This window comes from Stegostoma tigrinum, chromosome 13 (genome assembly GCF_030684315.1).
Source record: "Stegostoma tigrinum isolate sSteTig4 chromosome 13, sSteTig4.hap1, whole genome shotgun sequence".
NCBI lineage: Eukaryota > Metazoa > Chordata > Chondrichthyes > Orectolobiformes > Stegostomatidae > Stegostoma > Stegostoma tigrinum.
Window position 1 is genome coordinate 26,614,525 of NC_081366.1, and position 25,175 is coordinate 26,639,699.

The 25,175-nt window shown below is 40.9% G+C and overlaps 1 protein-coding gene across 1 annotated transcript in view; it reads left to right on the top strand.

The window, feature by feature from the left end:
• LOC125458431 (organic cation/carnitine transporter 2-like) overlaps positions 1 to 25,175 on the top strand; it is a 79,830-nt gene that overhangs the window by 16,268 nt on the left and 38,387 nt on the right. The window contains exons 3-6 of the mRNA XM_059650621.1: positions 7,402 to 7,556; positions 14,712 to 14,883; positions 17,346 to 17,472; positions 22,544 to 22,644. Of these exons, the coding sequence (XP_059506604.1) occupies positions 7,402 to 7,556; positions 14,712 to 14,883; positions 17,346 to 17,472; positions 22,544 to 22,644 (555 nt within the window). The remainder of the gene's footprint in view (positions 1 to 7,401; positions 7,557 to 14,711; positions 14,884 to 17,345; positions 17,473 to 22,543; positions 22,645 to 25,175) is intronic.

Sequence of the window (25,175 nt, forward strand, 5' to 3'; positions counted from 1 at the left end):
TTAGACCAGAACGTACACGTTCAAGTTTCACCTGCTGAAGAGAAGTTACTTATTAGCAGATAATATTTTTAACATCTTTTAGAACTACGCATTGTTTAGACCCAGTCTCTAAGCAGCAATACTCGCCATCCAAACAAATGTTACTACCATATGAAGCAACGGTATGAGTTTTATTTTTCCAAACACGGGCTCACAATTACAGGTTGCTTTTTCTGCATATTCCTGCTTCTGATTACTGTGAAGCTGAAGATTATAGTTGAACACAGTTTTCTTTCTGCTAATGATCTAGAGTGTCTTCTGGAATGTCTAGCTTTGATCTCCTATAATAGTTTTCAGTCTGTCCCTTTTAAGAAGTATTAGTGCCACACAACATGTTGGAGGTTGCCCTCAGTATGCTTAAGGACTGTGCAATGGTCACTCCAACGAATATTGTTGTGGACAGATGTATTTATTGAGAGGTTTACAGGAAGATTTGAGGCCAAGGTCAATTAAGATTTTACTTTCTCTTAGTTCTCATTGCTGCCACAGGCCCAGTCTAGCAGCTCTGTACTTCAGGGCTCTTGTCAGATTCACTCACCCAGAGTACACTCTGTGCCCCTGCTATCTTCTACTGTTTCCAAGAGATGTTCAATAGAGAGCAGTACGGGGGTTCCCCATTTATAAACATCCTACTTGCAAATGCTCAGGCTTCTGAACCTGACCCCATATTGGGGCATACTTGCAAAGATTCAACTTACAATGTTGCCTGTACTTGGGAATGGCTATTTTATACTGTTCTGCATTATATTCTGACCTGCATACAAATCAACTTGCAAACAGACTTCAGACAGAACTTGTTCACAACCTGGACCTGGATATAAATTATCCCATTTGAAACACCCAGCATGGGTTCATGAAGGGTAGGTCATGTTTAACTAATTTGGTGGAATTCTTTGACGACATTGCCTTCAGGGTAGACAATGGGGAGGCTCTGGATGTGGTGTATCTGGATTTCCAGAAGGCATTTGACAGGGTGCCACACCAAAGGCTGCTATATAAGATAAAGTTGCATGGTATTACAGGTAATGTATTGGCATGGATAGAGGATTGGTTGACCAGTAGCATACAAAGTGTAGCGGTAAATGGGTGTTTTTCTGATTGGCGGCCAGTGGCTAGTGGTGTGCCTCAGGGATTAGTGTTGGGACCTCAATTGTTTACAATTTACATAGATGATTTGGAGCTGGGGACGAAGTATGGTGTGTCAAAATTTGCAGATGACACTGAGGTGAGTAGTAGAGCAAAGTGTTCAGTAGACAGTGAAATTCTGCAGAGGGATATAGATAGTCTCAGTGAGTAGGCAAAGGTCTGGCAGATGGAGTACAATGTTGATAAGTGTAAGGTCATCCATTTTGGTAGAAATAACAGCAAAATGGACTATGTTTTAAATGGTAAAACATTGTAGCACGCTGCTGTACAGAGGGTCTTGGGTGTCCTTGTGCATGAAACGCTGAAGGTGGGATTGCAGGTGCAGCAGGTAATTAAAAAGGCAAATAGAATTTTGTCTGCCATTGCTCGAGGGATAGAGTTTAAAACAGGGAGGCTATGCTGCAGCTGTTTAGAGTCCTGGTGAGGCCACACCTGGAGTACTGTGTGCAGTTTTGGTCTCCTTACTTGGGAAGGGATATACTAGCATTGGAGGAGGTGCAGAGGAGATTCACTCGGTTGATTCCAGAGTTGAGAGGGTTGGATTATGAGGAGAGTCTGAGTAGACTGGGATTATACTCATTGGAATTCAGAAGAATGAGGGGAGATCTTACAGAAACATATAAGATTATGAAGGGAATAGATAAGGTGGAGGCAGAGAGGTTGTTTCTGCTCGCAGGTGAAACTAGGACAAGAGGGCATCGCCTTAAAATAAAGGGAAGCAAATGTAGGACTGAGATCAGGAGGCCCTTCTCCACCAAAGGGTTGTGAATCTGTAGAATTCCCTGGCCAGTGAAGCAGTTGAAGCTACCTCACTGAATGTTTTTAAGGCAAGGCTAGATAAATGTTTGAACAGTGAAGGAATTCAGGGTTATGGTGAGTAGGCGGGTAAGTGCAGCTGAGTCTCAAAAAGATCAGCCATGATCTTATTAAATGGTGGGGAAGGCTTGAGGGGCCAGGTGGCCTACACCTGCTCCTAGTTCTTAACTTCTTAAGTTATGTTCTTACATCTTTTACGGATTCATCGTTTGAGGGAAGGTGGTACATGATCTGATGGAATGGGGTCTGCTGCTAATGTTTGAACTCTGAGGGCCAATCTCTCCTGATTGTATACCATTTTGCCTGTCTGGTGGGGATTTTCCTGTTTGTAGGAAATAACATACCCAGAAATAATGAGAAAGTTCTGGAACTTTGACCATGCAGGATGCTTGTTCAATCTCACTGTGAGGCTGCTGCTGATGAGACAGTGAAACAGCTCTCCAGCTTTAGCAAAAGTCCCCACATTTTCGTATAGAGTGCCTTGAAAGGTTAATGGGACTGAGTATACATCTGTTGTTTCCACTATTTTAAAAAATTTCTTCACATGGTATGTGTATATCATGGGCATTTACTTCCTTTCCCAAGTTTCCCTTGAACTGACTGGTTCTGTCAGCCATTTCAAACCTGCAGCCCAATGGTATCAATGTGGATTTCACAAGCTTCAAAATCTCCCCTCCCCCCACTGCATCCCAAAACCAGCCCAGCTCGTCCCTGTCCCCCTCAACCTGTTCTTCCTCTCACCTATCCCCTCCTCCCATCTCAAGCCACACCTCCATTTCCTACCTGCTAATCTCATCCTGCCCCCTTGACCTATCCGTCGTCCCTGGACTAACCTATCTCTCCACCTACACTCACCTCTACAGGCTCCATCCCCACCCCTTTAACTTGTCTGTATCCTCTCCACCTATCTTCTCCTCTATCCATCTTCGATTCACTTCCCCCTCTTTCCCTATTTATTTCAGAACCCTCTCCCCCTCCCCCTTTTCTGATGAAGGGTCTAAGCCCAAAATGTCAGCTTCTCTGTTCCTAAGATGCTGCTTGGCCTGCTGTGTACATCCAGCTCCACACTTTGTTATCTCTATTTATTTCTTAAACATAGTTTGTGCCTTGGTCTCCACTGCCTTCTGTGCCAGAGAATTCCACAGGTACTTCGCTGTCTGACGGGATAAATTTTCCTCATCTTAGTCTGAAGTGGCCTACCCATATCCTGAGACTATGACCCCTTGTCCTGGACCCTCAGGCCAGGGGAAATAATATTGCTGCATTCAGTCTGTCCTGCTCCGTTAGAATTTTATATATCTCAGTGAGATTCCTTCTCATTCTTCCAAACTCCAGTGAAGACAGGCCTGGTGACCCCGATCTTTCCTCATACAACAAACCTGCCATCCCAGGAATCAGTCTAGTGAACATTAGCTGCACTCCTTTCTTTTTGCAAGTGTAGCTTCCCTTGGGTAAGGAGACCAAAACTGCTGCAATACTCCAGATTTGCTCTCAACAAGAACTTCCCCCACCGCATCCCAAAACCAGCCCAGTTTGTCCCCTCCCCCCCACTGCACCACACAACCAGCCCAGCTCTTCCCCTCCACCCACTGCATCCCAAAACCAGTCCAACCTGTCTCTGCCTCCCTAACCTGTTCTTCCTCTCACCCATCCCTTCCTCCCACCCCAAGCCGCACCTCCATTTCCTACCTACCAACCTCATCCCACCTCCTTGACCTGTCCGTCTTCCCTGGCCTGACCTATCCCCTACCTACCTCCCCACCTATACTCTCCTCTCCACCTATCTTCTTTTCTCTCCATCTTTGGTCTGCCTCCCCCTCTCTCCCTATTTATCCCAGAACCCTCACCCCATCCCCCTCTCTGATGAAGGGTCTAGGCCCGAAACGGCAGCTTTTATGCTCCTGAGATGCTGCTGGGCCTGCTGTGTTCTTCCAGCCTCACATTTTATTATCTTGGATTCTCCAGCAAGACTTCCTTGCTGCTTTACTCAAACCCTTACACAATGAAAGCTAACATACTATTTGTCTTCCTAAATGCATGCTGCACCTGCATGCTTGGAATTAATTATTGCTGTGCAAGAATTCCCAGGTCCCACTGTGCATCAATACTTCCCAATCTGAAAACATTTAAATGTTACTCTGCTATTCTATTTATTCTACTGAACCAAACAATTTCATATTTATCCATGTCATTCCACATCTGCCATGATTTTGCAAACTCACTCATCTTGTCTAAATTGGCTTAAAACTCTTCCCGCCTTCCTCACCACTCTCAATTCCACCCTATTTCATCAGCAAACTCATTTAATTCCCTTTATCCATATCATTGCTATCTAATGTGAATAACTGTGGCCCAAGCATGAATCCATTCAGTTAGTCACCACCTAACACGCCAAAATGACATTTTATTTCCAAAAATCTGTGTTTCCTCTCTGCTCGCAAATTCTTACTCCATGCCAGAATTTTATCACCCGAACCTTGTTTTTTTGCTTTTGCACAATTACTCCTGACGTGTTCTGCTCTTATCTATTCTACTCATTAAATCCTCTAAATACTCCAGTATAGGATTGCAAAACTTGCTTTCCCTTTCTTAAATTCATGTTGACTTTGTGTAATCCTGTTTTTTTCCAGACTGTTCCTAATGTTATGTGGAGTGAACTGAATTGACTGGACAATTGCATCTATAGGGTGGATGGGAAGTGGAAGTCAGGAGTGTAATGATTTTCTTTTTATCTAGACGTAATGCGGTGTAGCAAGTGGATTCCATTTACTTGAAGAGCACGTTTATTTGAAGCTAAAACAGTGTTTACATTACAGTAGTCTTCAGACATAGTGTGTGTCTTCAATTCTACACTGCTGAAGTTAACTGAGTAAAAGTTCATGATCAAAGCTTGTCAATACCTGCGGAAGATGCTGTATTTGTTACATGATTGAACTAGTAATCCAAATGGCTAGACTAATAACCATTAGTATACGAACTCCAGTCCAACCATGTGAATATAAAATTAGTTTATGAGAGTAGGAAATAAATTTTTGGCATCAATAAAAGTGAAACTGTTGGATTATCATTTGAGAACGGTAAATAATTAGGTTTATTCAAGACAGAAATCTGTCATCCTTTCCCTGGATTGACTTTTCTGATTCCAACTTCATGCTAACATGGTGAGACCTCTGAAATGGTTTATTTATATGAAAGTATTAGTGATATATAGTTATAGTGACAGAGGTATTAGTGATAGTGAGGGACTGAGAATAAATGTCAACCTTCTCGACATTGGTGATATCTTGAATACCGTTTTTTACGCCATTAAGACACTGATAGTATACAAATCTGCAAAATTGGCTGGAAATTCTGTCATGTGACAGATTGACTTGATCAGAGGCCTGGGTTCTGCCTAGGTAGACTTCTTCTGGTTATTGCTGCATCCCACTTTGTACAGGGTCACTAAGCCTTGAAGCAAAGCTAGAAACCCATTTCTTCTAGGTGCAAGCTACCTGCCATCAAATGAACCTCAACTGCATTGGCTTGCACTTAGTGTGCATCTTGTCACTGAACGTATTTCCACTTACCCAACACTGGGTCTCTTTGAAAACCAGGGACATGACAATACTTGAGATAACAAGGTGTGGAGCTGGATGAACACAGTAGGCCAAGCAGCATCAGAGGAGCAGGAAAGCTGACGATTCGGGCCTAGACCCTTTTTCAAAAAGTAAGTTTTGCATGTACAGGTGTGTACAAGGTGGCTCAGCGAAGAGCACTGCAGCCTCACAGCACCAGGCACCCGGGTTTGATCCCAGCCTTGGGCGACTGTCTGTGTGGAGTTTGCACATTCTCCCCATGCCTGCGTGGGTTTCCTCAGGGTACTCAGGTTTCCTCCCACAGTCCAAAGATGTGTGGGCTAGGTGGATTGGCCAGGCTAAATTGCCTGTAGTGTTCAGGGGTATGTGGGTTATAGGGGGGTAGGTCTGGGTGGGATGCTTCAAGGGGCAGTGTGGACTTGTTGGGCCAAAGAGCCTGTTTCCACATTGAAGGGAATCTAATCTCAAAAGCACAACCCTAATATAATTTCTAAACTTTGTAGTGTACTCTTACCAAAGCTATGGTGAATGTGTCCCAACAAGATCTTCATTTATTTCTGTGTAACTCTAAGGCCTGGATTTTAGTCTCCCCACCAACTGCGCTGTTGGACATGTTTTGTCAATGCTGCAGTGCTACTAGCCTTGCCTCTGAGCCAGGAGGCCATATTTCAAGTCCCGTCTGCTTCAATGGTGTGTACTAACATCTCTGAAGAGGTTAATTAGAAAATGGAAAGCGTTGGCAGCAGTCCTGTGCAACTGTAAATTAAGATGGTTCGTGGGCTCCCAGCCCAATTATTTATTCTGTGTTTCAGTGGAATCCCTGGGCCACATAAATGGCAATGTGTGCAGTTGTAATTCCATTTTGGTTGTTTACCAAATTTTTGTTCTTTTTAGTTGTATGTAAGTCCTGTCTTAAGCCTAATCTATATTACCTGATGCAGAGAAAGAGAGGAGTAGGCAAGTTGGGGTCCAGCTGTTGGGCCTGCCCCTGTTGGGCAGTGCTTGCTTATTGTTACTGTTTGGATGTTTTAGTTACATAATTTGGTATGATTCCAAAAGGAAAACAGTCACACGCGGCAATGCAGCCAGGCCAGAATAGTAAAGGAACATCACTTGGAAGGGAGTGTCTTATGCAAACGGGCCAGTGCCATGCTCCGAAGGCAATATGATTCACCCATACCCTAAAATTCTATTTGTGCCTTTTTCCAGTGGCTGCACCCACTTTTCCCTGTACTTTCTCACAGGCTCGACAATACCCACCATTGAATTCTCCCCTTGCTTATTTTCTCAGACTGCTGCCCAATCAGGTTGGTGGGAAGCTATCAAGGGTTTGACTCAATCACACACCATTCGCACACACGCACGCGCACACATGCACACACTCACACATGTTAATATGCACACGCCTGTACATACAAACATGTACACATACATGCACACCCACGACACATTCATGCAGATACACTGACATATTTGCACACCCACACAGGGAACACACTCTCAAATGCACGCTCGCACACGCACACACACACAAATGAGTGCGTGTAACGTGCACGTACTCACAGAAGCACATACACAAACCATCCAGTTCAACCCACCCCATCTCCCATTTAGAAGTTGATTTCCCCCTTCCACTAAAAATTCCAACCCAAAGTGTTCATAGAGAGGTCCAAGGTCTGTGTTCAGTTGAGAATAATGATGTTGTATGTGTACCAGTTTATGTAAATAAGGATGTGAACAATTACATGCATGAGATTAGGTATATTGTAGCAAGTATGCAGTAATGTATATGGTTCAAACTTGGTCTGCTTCTGTTTTGCAGGTTTGGAAGGAAGTTAGTTATGTTTGGAACCATGGCAGTCCAGACTGTATTCAGCATGCTTCAAGTATTCTCTCCAAATTGGGAGATATTCTGCGTTCTCAATTTCCTTGTGGGTCTTGGACAAATTTCAAACTTGGTGGCTGCCTATGTTCTTGGTAAGTATCTACACAATTCAATATTTTAATTAGCCTTTCTCCCAATACCCCAAAGGCTTTTGACATAATTAACATGACACCAAGTTCCAGTGTTCACATATTGGCTTGTAACTCGGGGAGAACACCTACTGAATTATGAGGCTGAATTTTCATCCAGTACTTTTTGTGGAGTAGTGGTCAAAATACTCTGAAATGTGACAAGCAACAATAATGTTTCTGCTGGGATCGGGAATCAGGCATTTACTGAATTATAGAGAAAACAATATAATAAAAGCTACAATTCACAAAATTTGGTTTGATACAAAAAATGCAAGAATAATCTAAATATTACAAAATTGTAACTCCATTTTAGTTATTTACAAAATTTCTTTGGATTTGGAGTGTTTTGTTTTTAACAAAAAAGCTTTAAGTGCCAAGAGTTTTACGTCCTTTGACAGATCCAATCAGGCAGTTGAAAATCCAGACATTCCAGCACACATGCATGGAGAGCGAGGGAGTGTAGGAATCAGGTCATTATTGGAGTTAGGCTAACTAAATGTTTGGAGCTGTCTATCAAACTGTGAACTGATAGACACCCACTGTGATAATGATAGGTTGTTACTTCATCATGCAGTATATTTCCCACAATGATAGCCCCCAGGTTTATGTCAGCTGGCAGAGTTAAATGGAAAGCACTGATTTTTGTGAACAGGAACTTTTTTTTACAAAAAAGCTTTAAATGCCAAGAAATTTAAGTCCTTTGATGGACCCAATCACCTTGAAAGTCCTCTTGACTGCTTGTAAATTCCAATCCACGCGGCAATTCTTTAGACAGCTTGAAAGTTCCAATGAGTTTGTACAGTGTTGTGCACACTCATGTCTACTTTTAGCAATCCCAAAGGCCACCTTTACTCAAGTGCGATTGACATTTCCCAAAGAGCACCTTTTAACTCTCCCAAAGGTATCCCGGAACCTACCGAAAGGGTACCTTACTACAACAAAAGACTTTCCGTGTTTCCCATCTTGAGGGTCCTAAATGGACTCTCCTAATTTTAAAATCAAGCCCTTTAGTTCTGGAGTTGCTCCCTTTATCCACAATGCATGTTTGCGCCTCCAAAGAACTCCACTAAATTGGTAAAACACTATTTCCTTTTCACAGCAATGTTTCCTGAGTTGAATTGAGTTTTCATAAATTCCCAGCTATAACCTCTTTAATGAACATTTCTAATACCTTCCTCACAGTAGATGTCAAGATGACTGACCTAAAGTTTCCTGAATTCTGCTCCCTCCTGCTTTGCATAGAGGACACATATTTACTATTTTCCTATTGCGAACCTTTCCTGAGTCATGGGTTGTATTTTCCAAACTTATAACACCAGCACAACTATTAGCTTGCTCAGTAGCTACCTCTTTTAAGACCATTGGATGAAGACTATCTGGGCCTGGAATCTTAGCAGGGCACAGTCCATCAGTTTGCTTGGTATCATTTCCCCCATGATTGTAATTTCATGAAATTCCTCTTTCCCTTCCACCTCCGATTTATAGCTATTACTGAAATGTTTTGTATTCTTTCAAAGTGAAGACAGAAGCAAAATATTTGTTTGTTTCATCCACTATTTCCTTACTTCCTATTAATTCCCATTCTCATTTTAAAGCCTTCATCTGTGTTTAGTTATCCATGGAAAAAGTTGCTTTTTGTTTTTGTATTGCACTCATACTCTAGTTTATGAGCAATCATCTGATCTTCTGCTCATCTGTGCACAGTTATATGGTTTTATCTCAAGACTGATGCTGCCCACGCTTACTTCAATTAACGTGGATGTTGGGTCTTACCTTTAACACTTTTCTTTTTAGCGGGTACATTCTTATCGTGGAGTATTCTGAAATACCCTCCTAAATGACTGCTACTGCATCTTTACTTGATTTATCCCCAGCCTAATTTCACTTTAGCTAGGTCAGCTTGCATGCTATGTAATTGCCGTTATTTATCTTTTAAAATTAATATGATTAGACTCAGTCTTCTCCCTTTCAAACTGGACATACTGTTGTTGCTGTCATGTAGACATGCCTTTGCTCTTGAGCTTATTAATCTGTCACATGCAATTATACCAAGTCTAATATAACTGGTCGGTTCCAAAAGGTGCTGCTTTAAGAAATTACCTCAATTCTTCAATGAACTGGAGGTCATGTTGTGATTGTACAGTACATTGGTTAGGCTACTTTTTGAATACTGCTTTCAATTCTGGTCTCCCTGCTATCGGCAGGATGTTGTGAAACTTGAAAGGGTTGCCAGGATGTTGCCACACCTGGAGGATTGAGCTATAGGGAGAGGCTGAATAGACTGGTGCTATTTTCCCTGAAGTGTCAAAGGGTGAGGGGTGACTTATAGAGGGACACAGATAGCTCTTTTTGAAGGGGGTTTAGTGGACGTTCACAACAGTGATTCCAGGACTAAAGGTCTTACCATATGAAGAGTGGTTAAGGACTCTGGGCCTGTATTCAATAGAGTTTAGAAGAATGAGATGAATTTGATTGAAACTTCGAGAATAAGACCATAAAACAAAGGAACAGAAATTAGGCCATTTGGCCCATCAAGTCTGTTCTGCCATTCAATCATGGCTGATAGATTTTTCAAACCCATTCTGTAGTTTTCTCCCTGTAACCTTTGATCCCATTGACAATCAAGAACTTATCTATTTCTGTCTTAAATGCGTTCAATGACCTGGCCTCCAAAGGCCCTGATGTAATGCATTCCACAGATTCACCACTCTCTGGTTGAAGAAGTTTTTTCTTTATTTTCATTCTAAAGAGTCTTCTCTTTACTCTAAGCCTGTGCCCTCAGTTCCTATCTCTCCTGTCAATGAAATCATCTTCCCAATGTCCGCTCTGTCCAGGCCCTTCAGTATTCTTTAAGTTTCAATTAAATCCCTCTTCATCCTTCTGATCTCTACTTTGAGGGTAGGATAGACTGGATGTGGAGAAGATGTTTCCAGCATCAGGAGAGTCTAGGACCCGAGGACAAAACTTCAAAGTGATGACACCACCCTTTAGAATGGAGATAAGAAGGAATTTCTTCAATGAGAGGGTAGTGAATCTGTGGATCTCATTGCCACAGATGACAGCAGAAGCCAAGTCATTGAAAGCATTTAAGACATAAATAGGCCCTTGATTGGTAAGAGGATCAAGGTTTAAAGGGAGAAAATAGGAGAGTGGTTTGAGAATAATATCAGCCATTATTGAATGGTGAAGCCGACTCAATGGGCCAAATGGCCTAATTCTACTCCGGTAGCAGGTTTTAATCCTCTAACTTGAATGGCTAACAATTAAGGTTACTGAGTCATAGCCCTGTGATGGCTCTGATGTAACTCAATGGCAGGACTTTTGCAAATATTCCAAAAACTGGGTAATGGCCAATCAGAAAGTTAATTTTCACTTGAAATTACTTTATCCAGGCCCAAGGCATGAACTATAATCTGGACTCATATGTTCTGCTGACCTGCACTTTCCTGATGTTTTTCTCACAAGAAAATCACTGACTCAATTTTGATCCAACTGTTTGGTTGTTTGTCTTTTAAACACTTGTTAGATTGTGTTTATTTCAAAGTATTATTTATTTACTGAGTTCTCAAAATAAAAAAAAATTCCCAAGTGTGGAATACTTATTTCAATGACTGTTCACTGACCCCAATTAGTGGCCAATCATGGATAAGCTCTCATTAGCTAGCTAGATTAGAAAATGCTTTCAAATGCTGTTGTTTTTTTAAGGGATTTAGTTTTCGCTGCAGAAACAAGTTTTTCAAGGTAGTCATATTAGCAAACAAAGAACTTAGATTCGTCTCCGATCTGGGCCTTTTTCAGATACACGCAGTAGGATCTAAGTTTTCAGCTTTGTGAGTTCTCATTAGGCTTTATTTCTGCTGAAATGAGTAGAATTCTCTATGGCAGATCAGGTATTTCCCAGGATATACCTCCTTGACATAGGTTTGCCAGAAAATCCATCCACAACCAACTTACTGGGATTAAACTGTCTCCTGTAAATAGATTTCAATTCTGGGAAGAACTAGCCCAAGTTTCTGACCTCCTTCAAATCGTCCATTCCCTTGTCAAATGATCCAATAATTTCAGGGTTTCAAACACAGTGAGATCACTGACTTAATTACTGAATTGTGCTGAATTATCTGATCTGAGATATGGTGATCAATGAAATGTTGCAATTGATCTCCGCATTGCTGGACTAAAAGTTCAGAAGGTTGTAGTGAGAACTCCCAGTCTTATGAATTCAGCAGTACAGCTTCTGTGTTTAGGTGCCATCATCCTACTAAGCCCCAAGTTTGGTGAGCATGTGCACGTTTCTAGTTATGTCAGAACACAAAATAATTGACCAAGATGTTCATCATCAAACTAATTTAACAAAAATCACTTTCTATCCCCAGACTCCTTTGAATGCTGTTGTCATTCCTGAAACAGCACATAAACATGCAGATACTGATTAGGTTCAGCTCACCAAATTAAAACAATGACTGCAGCGACAACCATTGAAATTTGAAAGCAGCATTGGCACCTTCCAATATTCAATGTCAGTCCACTGTTCTTTGGATTATAATATTTACAAACATCATTATTTCTTTTCTGGGAGTTCCATTATTTTATGCTAACTGTCAGGTCCCAGAAGAAATGCTAATTTATCTTCTTTCAATGACTGCACCCAATAGTGGAGAGTACACATATTCACTATTCAGGTTAAGAGAAGGTTAGAACTCTGAGGGCCCAGCCCCTTTAAAGTATTTCTGTGTGATGCCAAAAATGTCTGTCATAAATGCACTGAAGCTGAAATTGAATTAGAATAGCAAAAAGTAAATTGATTTACAATTTATATAATTGAGATTTTATGTGCCTTCACAATATTAATACTTGACATGGTGGGAGTCAGTCCATTCAAATGGCTCATTTCTGATGTGGCTGAAAGACAAAACTGATGCTAGTAGATCTTAAGATGCCTGTTGCAGTGTTGTGTGGCCAAAAAGGGGCATTAAGTATAACAGTTTTGAAAATGTTGATAAATCTTTATTGAAAAGGATACAAGAACAAAAACAAGGAGGTTAGCCAACATTTGCTTCAGAGTTAACAGCAAAAACTAATATTTATATTGTGCTGTTAACATCCCAAGGTAGGTATAAAGTAAAATTGGGAACTGAGCTACATGAGGTGAAACTAGGGAAGATAACTAAAAAGTTGGATGAAGAGCTAAGTTTCAAGGAATGACATGTAGAAGATAGCAAGTTTCGAAATGTTGAGAAGTTTCGCAAGGAAATTCCAGAGCATGGGGCTTTGGAAGCATAGTCGCCATGAGTGGAGAGAAGCGCTCAAGGGGTTAGAATTAGAGCAACACAGATACCTCGGACATTATGAGGTTGGAGGAAACTAAAGACGGAGAAGAGTTTAGGATTATGGAAGGACTTGAGTGTAAGGGTAGTAATGAGAATTTTAGAATGACATGCTGTTCAATGTAGAGTCTGTGCAGGATAGCAAGCATACGGGTGATGTGGGTATGGGATTTAGCACAATTTATGGCATAGAAAGCAAAGTCTTGGATGACCTCATAGTCGATCAGCATTGTGTTGCAGTAGTCTCCTCTAGAGATAACAAAGGAAATGTTGAGGGTTTCAGCAGCTGATAAGCTGAGACATTGGTGGAGCTATGTGATGTTATTTTTTTCTCACCTTATTATTCCTATAATGTGGAGATAGAATGGTATTGTCTCAGTGATAGTACGGATATGTATTTGAAAGTTCATCTTGGAGCCAAGTATAATATAAAGTAGCATTTTGAGCTAAATACATTTACAGGGGAAAGGATTGGAGTTAATAGCTAGGGAACGTGGGTTGTAGTGGAGTAGAAGACAATGACTTTGGATATCTTAAAGTTTTTAGCTGGAGAAAATTTCTGTCCATCCAGTACTACATGTTGGTGGAACATTCCTGTAATTTAACAATAGTGTAAAAGTCAGGAGAGGTAGCTCTGTAATAGTGGGTGATGTCACTGAAGGATAATATGTGGATGAGTCTAGGAAGCAACGATGTGGTTGACTCTTAACTGCCCTCTGGGCATTTAGAGTGAGCAATAAATGCTGCCTAGCCAGTGACGCCCTCATCATGTGAACGAATAAAAGGTGGAGCCAGGAATGGGTATTTGAGGGACACTAGGAGTAATTGAGTGGGAGCAGAAAGTGGAACTACTGTAGTTGATTCTCTACCTGCTCTTTGATATTGAATAGAACAATGCAAGTAGAGCTTCCTTCATCTGGATGGAAAGGTGTTGGAGGAGGAAGGAGGGGTCAACTATGTCAAATGTTGCCGATAGATTGAAAACGACTGTAATGAGGTTTTATCCCTATCAGAGTCATAAAGGATTTAATTTCCAAATTAGTAAAAGCAGTCTGTGTCAATAGTAGAAACCCAATTGGAGAGATTTAAACATTGGCTTTGAGAAAAAGAAGGAAAGAAGTTTTGGGAGGCAACAACACATTCACTGACTTTGAGGAGGAGATGAAGATTGGAGATAGGATATTGTTAGCAAGGATTGTGAGGTTAAGTATTTGTCATTTGAGAGGACTGATAACTTTTTTTAAAGGAGAAGAGAGCACTACATGAAGAAAGAAAGCCATTAATATTATTGGCTAACATGGATGAAGAGTTTGGTGAACAGTTTATCGGGAGGAGACGTAAAGGTGCTGGAGGTATTTGTCATTGGACAAGATGAGATTGGAGACGAAACGAGATGAGACCCGAGAGAGAAAGATGTGAGCTCATGGCTAGGGTGACTTCAGTGGAGGTACGTTCGGGAGGATTGCTGAAAGGGAGCGAAACCACAGGAGTAACCAGCAGTGAAAGTAACAGTAAAACTGGCAAAAGGCACATATGATTCCAACTTGTTTTTCAAAATGGAGCTGCAAGTATGACTAGCATGATCACGCATCTGCAGCTGGTGTTCTTCACTGATCTTGGTTTGTTGATTCTGTATTGTGCTTAGGGAGTATTCATCTTAATTGTTGAAAGCTTTTCTGAATCAACACAGAAGAATACTTTCCTTCAGAATGGTGATACTAGGCAATGAAATAAAATTAAGAAATAATTTACAGTTGCTATCATCCTTGACCTGGCTATTCTCTTCTTACAGGATCTGAGCTTCTTGGGAAATCCATTCGGGTTATATTCGCGACAATGGGAGCTTTTATTCCTTATGCAATTGGCTACATGGCCCTTCCTTTGGTAGCGTACTTCATACGAAGCTGGTCGATGTTACTTTTCCTCCTGTCAGTCTCTGGTGTGCTGTACATTCCTTTGTGGTGGTAAGTAGGAATTAGAATCTTAACCTATATCATCACTAGGTAAGAACTTTTATTGTCATTAACTTCTGTCATTGATTCCTATCAAGAGGAAGAAACTTTAGGGTACTTCTTGGATGAAGGTAAGGATGGAGATTAGAATTGATCCTGAATTAGTGTAGTAATGTCCTCTTGACTGTAATGAGAGAGTAAATATTCATTTGCACCTTCACTGCTCAGGAAATAATTATGTGATAGCCATCAACAGGCCATTCTAACACTCATCCAATTTTACCAGATTGAAAACAATGTAATTAAAATCAAGTGTGTTCTACAATGAGGAGGTGATTTTCTATGAGATTACTGCTCAGGAGGAAACTGATTTTAAGAACATGATTTTTGAGGCAGATAACGTCCACCAAAACAGACTCTAGCTTTGAAAATCACACTTCAGAGCTCTTCTGAATCCTTTAGGACAGTAAGTGACAGACAGTATAAATATACCTATTGGAAACTGGAAATTAATGTAAAAGAGATGCAGCAGGTACATTGTACTCAGCCAGAATTGAAACCTGGGCACTTGCACTCCACCCTGCCATTCAACAATCATAGCTGATCTTCTTCAATGCATTCCACTTTTCTGCACGAGCACCATGTCTGTTGACATCCTTAATATCAAAATAATCTGTCAATTTCACTTTCAATGACTGTGTGTATCCAAAACCCTGACGGTAGAGTTATTGAAATATTCAAAATGCAGTTGAGATGTCTCCTGAACCACTGTCCTGCAAAGACCACTGCTTATTCTTAGGCTATGTCTCCGAGTTCCAGACTTTCCAGCCAAAGAAAGCAACCTGACAAGTATCTACCCTGTCAAATTGCTTTATTTTTTATATTTCTCAGTAGGATCCCTCATTATTCTTCCAAACTCTATGGACAGTATCTCCTTTTGAGACAACTCTCTCTCCCAAAAAGCAGTGTAGTGGGTCTTCTCTGCAAACCTTCTCAGATGAGTATCCTTCTTTCTGCACGGAGACCATCTCTATAAGTTGTTACATCAAGTCATTTTATGCATTTTTCTATACACACACACTTTGATATATCAACGTAATAGGCCCTGATGGAATCGTGCCAGAAAATTATAACTTATCTCGTGAGGAAACACGTAATTAGGTGCTGTTTGGCACTTTTTGGAATCAGGACGATTACTGTTGCCCCAGACTTTCTGTCATTATCCCCAATGTGTTGGATTTCCCACCAAAATTCTTTGCTTTGCTCCAGGCTTTATTTCCTTCCAAAACATGTTAAAAACATTTCTAATCAATTAGGGCTGTGTTCTTTAATGTTTCCTTGTATGTCCAATCACTAACATATTTGTCTTCTACGGAACCACCTCCATTGATCAACAGAAAGCATATTAAGGTGTACATTGGCTGAAATGTTTGTTTTAAGCTGTATGGCTATGGAGCAAATGAAAGCCCCCATAAAGATGAGGCAGTTATCCCTTTAAATTGTCATGGTTATGTGACTTTTAAGAAAAAATTAAAGAGGGCTGCTCAGTTAAACAAATTGCCTCTGCAATCCAAAGAAAGAATTAATGGACATTTTGATTAACTGTGTGAAATATAAATACATGTTGTTCTTCTTTATTGTTGATGTTCATACACAAAAGATTTGTGAAGTCATGGCTTCCTGTGGGATGGGTGGATTGTGAATGTAGGAAGAGCTAATACTATAGGGCTACTGTTGCAGGCAGGGTGCTTTTTCATAGAGCAAATAGCAGCCCTTGCTCACAGCTGGAGTGTGCTCCAAGGTGACCAGGGATGACCTATTTTTCTCCCCATGCAATGGATGTCCACCCAAACCATCTCCTCCCCATCCCCTTCCCAGCATAACCCCAAAACCCTCAGAAATTCAGCCAAATATTCACTCTGCCTGGAGTTTGTTTTCAAATGTATGGGATGGAATGGATTTTTACCATTACCATGTGGTCATTACACATAGACTGTACAGAGCACAAAAAAAGAAAATGTATTTGGGATAATTGCAGGCTGCCAGTAGCCCCTGCTGATTTTTCAACAAATAAAATAATAGAATTGAAATGTAACAAAAGTAAAAAGTGCTAGATTTTCAATTCCACATGATGCTTTATATAGAAGATAAAGACAAAGATTTATTTAAGTTTGCTTTTTGTCTTTAGATGCTCCTGCATTATACTTTATCAGGGCAAGACCATATCCAAGATCAACTGTCCTTTGCCAATGCACTTATGATCTAGGCATTTCTGTCACGCTGATAAATTTCAAATTAAGCATTATGTTTTATATTATTCTCTTCGATTGTCATGTCTGAATCTACACTTTGAAGAGAAGAAAGTTATATGTTGATAATGAATGTTAAGGAGTACTTTAATACTAGTGGTAACTGGTAAAATCCTTTTATGACATTCATATTCTTTATTTAAAACAAATTACTTTTAATTCCAGGTTTATTCCTGAATCTCCACGCTGGCTATTGATAAGGGGCAGGATAAAGGAAGCTGAACTACTACTCCGACATGCTGCCAAGAAAAATGGTATCACTCCTCCTGATGTTCTCTTCAGTGATATTGAGGTACTGTCATGTAGTATGTATTTATTTCCTGTTTGTGAATTAATTCAAGCATTTAATATCAATCTGCTCTTGATTGTCTTTTTTTTTCACGTTACCCCTTCTATTCTTAAAGCAAGAGTCTGCATAGTGAGTGTTATCAGCTTATTTGACCATAAAGAATATCACAACAAGGCCTAGTTCTACTTTACCAAAAATAAAGATCCGCTTTCCAGCAGGATTCATCATGTGGCAATTAGATTGAGCAAGTTAAGGTTCTTAAGACAACTGTACTGCAATAAAATGCCCTAATGACAGACTAAACATGGTTTCTAGGAGACAGAGCGTTGTAGTGGAAGGGAGTTTCTCAAAATGGAGAACTGTGACCTGTGGTGTTCCACAGAGAACAGTGTTAGGACCACTGTTGTTTGGAATATACGTAAGTGATCTGGAGGAAGGTATAGATGGTCTGATTAGCGAGTTTGCAGATGACACTAAGACTGGTGGAGTAGCAGATAGTGAATGGGACTATCGGAGAATGCGGCGGAAAATAGAAGGACTGGAGAGTTGGGCAGAGAAATGGCAGATGAAGTTCAATCCAGGCAAATGCGAGGTGATGTATTTTGGAAGATCAAATTCAAGAGCGAACTATACGGTAAATGGAAAAGCCCTGGGGAAAATTGATGCACAGAGAGATCTGGGTGTTCTGGCCCATTGTACCCTGAAGGTGACAACGCAGGTCGATATAGTGGTCAAGAAGGCATACAGCATGCTTTCCTTCAGTAAACGGGGTATTGAGTGCAAGAGTTGGCAGGTCATGTTCCAGTTGTATAGGACTTGGTTTGACCACATTTGGAATACTGCGTACAGTTCTGGTCACCACATTACCAAAAGGATGTAGATGCTTTGGAGAGGGTGCAGAGGAGGTTCACCAGAATGTTGCCTGATATGGAGGGTGCTAGCTATGTAGAGATGTTGAGTAGGTTAGGATTATTTGCATTAGAAAGACGGAGGTTGAGGGAGGACCTGATTGAGGTCTACAAAATCATGAGGGGTGTAGGCAAGGTGGATAGCAAGAAGCTTTTTCCCTAAGTGGGAGACTTAATTACTAGGGGTCATGAGTTCAAGGTGAGAGGTGAAAAGTTTAAGGGAGAGATGCGTGGAAAGTTCTTTACGCAGAGGGTGGTGGGTGCCTGGAACATGTTGCCAGCGGAGGTGGTAGAGGTGTGCATGATAGTGTCATTTAAGATGTATCTAGACAGATACATGAATGGGCAGGGAGCAGAGGGACACAGATCCTTGGAAAATAGGCGACAGATTTAGATAGAGGATCTGGATCGGCGCAGACTTGGAGGGCCTAAGGACCTGTTCCTGTGCTGTAATTTTCTTTTTTCTTTGTTCTTATATGGCTTGCTATCATTTTTCATTCTTTTTCTCATGAAGGCCGGTTGTCCTGTCTTAACTGTAGTTTGTTCAGCACAGCTGTGAGATTGAACTGGATAAGCGCTCAATCGATAAAATTGCTGGACCAGTGGAGAAAACTTGTATTCAGTAAAAATGATTTAGGCAGAGGTTATGTATGCATCTTTCCATCTGTTCATAAACACATGCATTGCATTAGAATACCCTTAATAATAATTTGATTGTTTGTTTATTCATGCTTGCTCCCAATGTCTCACTAGTTTCTTGATACATTATATTGATGAAGTATACATCAAAACAAGTTTTATTGTTTGTGATAGTGAAGAAATAGAAGTGTTGGTTTGTCAGTCTGGTGAATTTCAATAAACCACAAGTGGCACTGCTTGGATTCTCCCTGATGTTATACATAACCCAGGTTAACCAATATTAAACCATTCTTATTCAGAGATTAGGCAGAACAATTTCTAACAATAAAATTACCTTTTATAGTGAATATTCCACATCCTGGGGACCCATGAATAGAAACCTGGACCAGTTATATGAATACTGTGGCTAAAAGAGCAGGTCAGAGGCTGAAAATTCTATGGTGAGCAACTCACCATCTGACACCCCAAAACCTGTCTGCCATAGCTTAAGTGATGTGTGATGGAACGTCATGAATGAATACAGCTCCAACAACACTGGAAGGATAACATTGAGCTGGAGAGCACTCGGAAGAGATTTACCAGGACGTTGCTTGGTGTGGAGGGTTTGAGTTACATGGAAAGGTGGAATAGGCTTTTGCTGGAGTGTAGAAGGTTGAGAGGCAACCTTGTAGAAGTTTATGAAATAATGAGGGCTATGGATAGAGTTAATAGTAGTTGTCGTTTCCCTCGTATGAGGGATTTCAAGATTAGGGGGAACATTTTTAAGGTGAGAGCAGAGATATTTAAAAAAGATATGAGCTGCAATTTTTTTTTACAGAGTGGTTCACGTGTGAAATGAACTTCCTGGGGAATTGGTGGATGTGGGTGCAATTACAAATTTTAAAGACATTTGGATAAGTACATGGATAGGAACGGTTTGGAGGGATATGGACCAGAAGCAAGCACATGGGACTAGTTTAGCTTGGGATTATGTCCAGCATGGACTTGTTGGGCCTGTGCTGCAGTCTGAACGAATGTGCAACAGAGGACCAAGTCATTCCAGTTGACCTGCAATTTTTATAGGTAACCTGCTTTATTTAAAAAGGAGCTGCACTCAATGGAAAGAAGCTGCTGCAGACTGTGTGCAATGTAAAGGGCTGCAAAGAGAAGGACACTGAATGGAGCAGCAGGCAAGATGAGGTTTCCCAAATTTGTAAATGTGGAGGTGGAGGCCTTAGTTCAGGAGGTCAACAAGAAGAGAGTCAGTTTTTTCCATTGGGGTCCTAAGAGGTCCTGAAGAACCACCCTCTGAAGAAAATTGGGGGCAGGTAGCCATGGCAGCCACGTGTTGCCCTGAGACCCTGGCAGCAGTGCTGAAGTTTGATTACTTCAGCTGGGTGGTCAAGATCAGAGAAGGCCTTCTCCATGCTGTATGACTATGACTATTCCATTCCAAGACAAAAAAATGTACTTGACTGACCTCCTAAACACCACTTAAGCATTCTTTCGCTCAGCCATTATGGCACGGTGGCAGCATTATGTACATCTTACAAGGTGCCCAGCATCAACTTGCCAAATCTTTTTGAACCACACATCAAAAGCTGACGACCTTAGGAAAAACACAGGAAAATGCATGCAGCCACTCATTTGGATCAGTGTCCAATCCTGCCAATTATCAGCTTATTAGCCTACTGTCAATCATCAGCTAATCACTAGAAGGGGTTTTCAACAACACTAAGAAGTGGTACTTGAATGTGAATAACCAGCTGTGAGGACCATTAGGCTCCTGACCTTATTGCAGCCTTTTCCCAAACAAAGACATAAAAGCTGAAATCCAGAGGTGAGATAAAAATGACTGCTCTTGAATTCTGGGTACGATATCTTCGGGAATGTCGAGGGGAAAAGTTTTCTGCTATTTGAGTCAAACCTAGCACGAAGGAGAGGTTGTATTTGTTGGAGGTCAGCCATTTCAGTCCGAGGGAGCTCCTCAGAATAGATATTTTCTGATTAATTTGTCTAAAGATGTTATTACACACTCTGGAGCAGGTATGACTTGAACACAGGCCCCCTTGCTTAGAGATGGGGCACTGCCATTACAACAGAAAAGCCCCTATGCATTCTTCAGGGTAATATTCTAGGACCAATCACCATTAGTGGCAACATCAGTGATCTTCCCTCCATCATTAGAAGTGAGGGGTGTTCACTGAGATTACACAATAGTCGGTTCCAATTGCCAGTCCTCAGATACGAAAACAGTCTGTGTCAATATGCAGCAAGATCTGGGCAATATCAAACTTTGTTTGATAAATGGCAAGTAATATTTGTGATGCACAAGTGCAAGACAATAACTGCTTCCAACTAGGCAGAATCGAACCATTGTCCCTTGACATTCAATGGCATTATAATTTTTTAATTATGAGAGTTCCGATGACCAGAAGCTGAAGTAAACCAGCCATAACAGCAGGTTGCTACAAGAGTAGGTCAGCGACAAGGAGCTCTGTGTTAGTGAATACACACCCTGCCTCCATCATATCTTTACATTATCTACACTGCCTTTGGATAAAGATATTGTAAGTCCCTTTTTAACAGCACTGTAGGTGGCCCTAAATGCTAAGGATTGCAGCAAATCAAGAAGGCAGCTCACCACCATCTTTTCCAGGACAATAAAGGATGGAAGATCCCATGAACAAGTATTTTTAAAATCACCAGTTCTAGAGAGGAGTTATATTGGAGTCAAAACAATAACTCTGCTTCATTCTCCACAGATGCTATCAGACCTGTCGAGTGTCTCCAGCATTTTCCATTTTTATATTATATTTTTTAAAAATGCTGTTCCTTGAATGTCACTGGGTCAAAATCTGAGAATTCTCAGCTCTTTCTTCTCTCCTCAGTGGGGAAACTATTAAAAGTCTGTCATAGGATGTCGCTGTCTCTGATGAGGTCAACTTTTCTTGCCCAACCCGAATTGCCTTTGAGAAGATAGGTGTGGGTGTACCTATACCACATGGTTGATAACAGTTCAAGAAGGTGGCCCACTGTCACTTCTCGAGGGCAATTGGGAATGCTGAACTTGCCAGTAATGCCCATAAACCCAAGAATAAATCAAATCAAAATGAAATACTATAATGTGGCATGCTGTTGAGCTACTGATCATGTCATTACTTTCTTGCCTTTTTAATGATTTTGGGACAACATCATAGACGATCATATTATTTTCAGAAAATGTAAATTGTTTCCAAGATGTACCTGTTTTTATGCCTAATTGAAGATCAAACCAGTATCATTATCTGCAGCATCGGACTGTATCATTAAAATGGGATTCTTAGTCTATTTGTACCCCATCCCACTGCTCTTATCTCCAGATGGTGCATGGTCAGGGATGGAGAAGCAGGAAAGAAAGAAGCTGCAATTGTGAGAGCTTATACTGTACTGTTTCCAACTGACCTTTTTAGATCAGCTATCTCCACTGTGAATGAATTGAAATAAATGTCACAATGGATGCTTTCTAATAATGAACAAATATACTAAACTCTTTGTTTCCTTTCCAGCTTGAAGATATGAAGGCTAAAAGTAAACAAACTCATTCAATTATTCACTTGTTTAAAACTCGTAATATCCGAGCCATCACGCTCATAAACTTGCTAGTTTGGTGAGTATATGGTTGCAAAAAGGAGGCTATTCTGTATTATGTTTGCTCTATAGAAGAATAATCCAGTCAGTCTAACTCTCCTGCTCTTTTCACATATCACCTGTAATTGTTTTCTCCTTTGAGTTATTGTTAAATTCCATTTTGAAGGCAAGAGTCAGATCTATTTCCACCAATGCATCATTCATTTCATCCCAAATTCAAGCCAACCATTGCAAACTTCTTTTTCTCTTCCAGCTTTAACTTTGTTTTCCAATCTTATTTCTGCCTTCTGGTAATCAATTTCCAATGTGTTCTGTACCTGAAGTGTCTTCACATCCTTCCCAAAGTATGATGTGTAGAGTTAGATTTTGTCCTGTACTTTGATTTTATCCCGTGCTTTGGGTTGGTCAGTGGGGTGAATGAGTCTTAGTGCATGTTAAGCGTAATAGCCTGGCTTTTGTATTCTGTGCTCAAAACATTGATTTGCTCTTGTTTTACGACTTGGCGGTCCATGATTCACAAACAAACCATACAGCCATTGAGGGAGGCAGCATGCGAATTTTGTGACTTTATGTTGCCTTTTTATTTGAATGTTTGTAACATTTTGCCGAGCATGACCTGTGCTGCAGTCTGAACGAATGTGCAACAGAGGACCAAGTCATTCCAGTTGACCTGCAATTTTTATAGGTAACCTGCTTTATTTAAAAAGGAGCTGCACTCAATGGAAAGAAGCTGCTGCGGACTGTGTGCAATGTAAAGGGCTGCAAAGAGAAGGACACTGAATGGAGCAGCAGGCAAGATGAGGTTTCCCGAATTTGTAAATGTGGAGGTGGAGGCCTTAGTTCAGGAGGTCAACAAGAAGAGAGTCAGTTTTTTCCATTGGGGTCCTAAGAGGTCCTGAAGAACCACCCTCTGAAGAAAATTGGGGGCAGGTGGCCATGGCAGTCACGTGTTGCCCTGAGACCCTGGCAGCAGTGCTGAAGTTTGATTACTTCAGTTGGGTGGTCAAGATCAGAGAAGGCCTTCTCAACGGATATCATCTATCCGTCGCTCCACCGAATCATTGAAACTTGTTAATGCACCTCACTAGCATCACTCACCCAAGAGCAGCCCCTGAAAGTCAGAGCTCAAGCTGAATATTCAGATACTGCTCCTCATTTGCATGCACTTCCTAATAGAATCAGCCCTACATCTGTTTCCCTCTGCTTGTACATATCTCCAGCTGTTCTGTGATGGCAGGAACATTGCAAATGTTTTCGTAATACAAGCAGCAGACCAAAGAGGAATAGGCATGTTTACATCATGCAAGCTCATTGGAGGAGACATGGAGCCCGTTTCATCCAACGCTGCTGAGTGCCATAATAAAGACGGTATGTTTCTGCCTTCTGTTCCTTCTGAAACCCCAATTTACCTTCATCCTGCTAACTAACGTGAAGTCAATCTTTAGATCCAGTGACTGTGGACTCACTGCACTCAACCCAATCCTTTTCATCTGATTTTCTGTTTTCAGAAATCCAAGAATTGCTCCCTGAACAGTCACTACTGCGATGAAGAAGGGCGAACGCTGCTGAAGCCATTTGAGAAAAGAAACCATTCCACATGTTCTGACACTTGCAGCCAACAGCTCTGATGTCGGTTCAGCACATAGCTTGGAGGGTAATGCAAGGGTGGGATTTGCTGTTCAGGAAAGGAGATAGAGAGCAAGAAACTAAAGAAAAGCCATTTAGTCTAACATGTGCCATTGGGCCTCAGATGGGTAGGAAAGTAGACTGTAAGGAGGATACCCAGTCTGGAAAGAGATAACTGAGTATAATTTGGGAAAATGTGAAGTTCATTTTTTTCATGGGAAGAATATAAAAGCAGAATATTATTAATATGCAGGAAGACTACAGTATAATCTAGTACTGAAGGATATGGATAATATTGCAATTGAATTGGGTGAGTGCACTGTTGCTGTAGTCCCACTGCCCTGTGGGTCACAACATACAATATAAATAACTTTTCCAGTTGTAATGATGATCAATTAATTTACATTATCTGTATCAAGTGTTAAACAAAAGATCTATTAATCAGTTTTCTGGGTTAATTACTCAACAAGACTTATTCAATAAAGATATAGTAATAGTAATTAACATTTAATTATTCAGTGATATGGAATTGTAAAAGGTTATCTTTCTAAATATCTGGGGAACACACACGTACATGTATTCTTCAGGAAAAGAGGGCTAAAACATGTATTGCCCTGCAGAATTGGCTTTCTGAAATGAACATCACTTTGGCCAATGCATTATTCTTGAAATAAAAGTATGAAGCATAGAACAGTCCTAAATTTGTTGCTTTGATGCCCTGGCAGGCGTGGTCAATTTACTATGGCATGTTTATCTCTGAAGTCTTGCAGACACAGCTTGCTTAAGAAATGCCATCTCGAGATGTTCTTTAATCAGTCTTTTAAAAGGGCATTTGTTTCACTGTGAACTGGTGCAGCGTGGGTTCTTTTCATAAATGGGAGAGGTCTGCTGGGTAGCTTGTCCTTATCTGGCTTTTCTCCATTG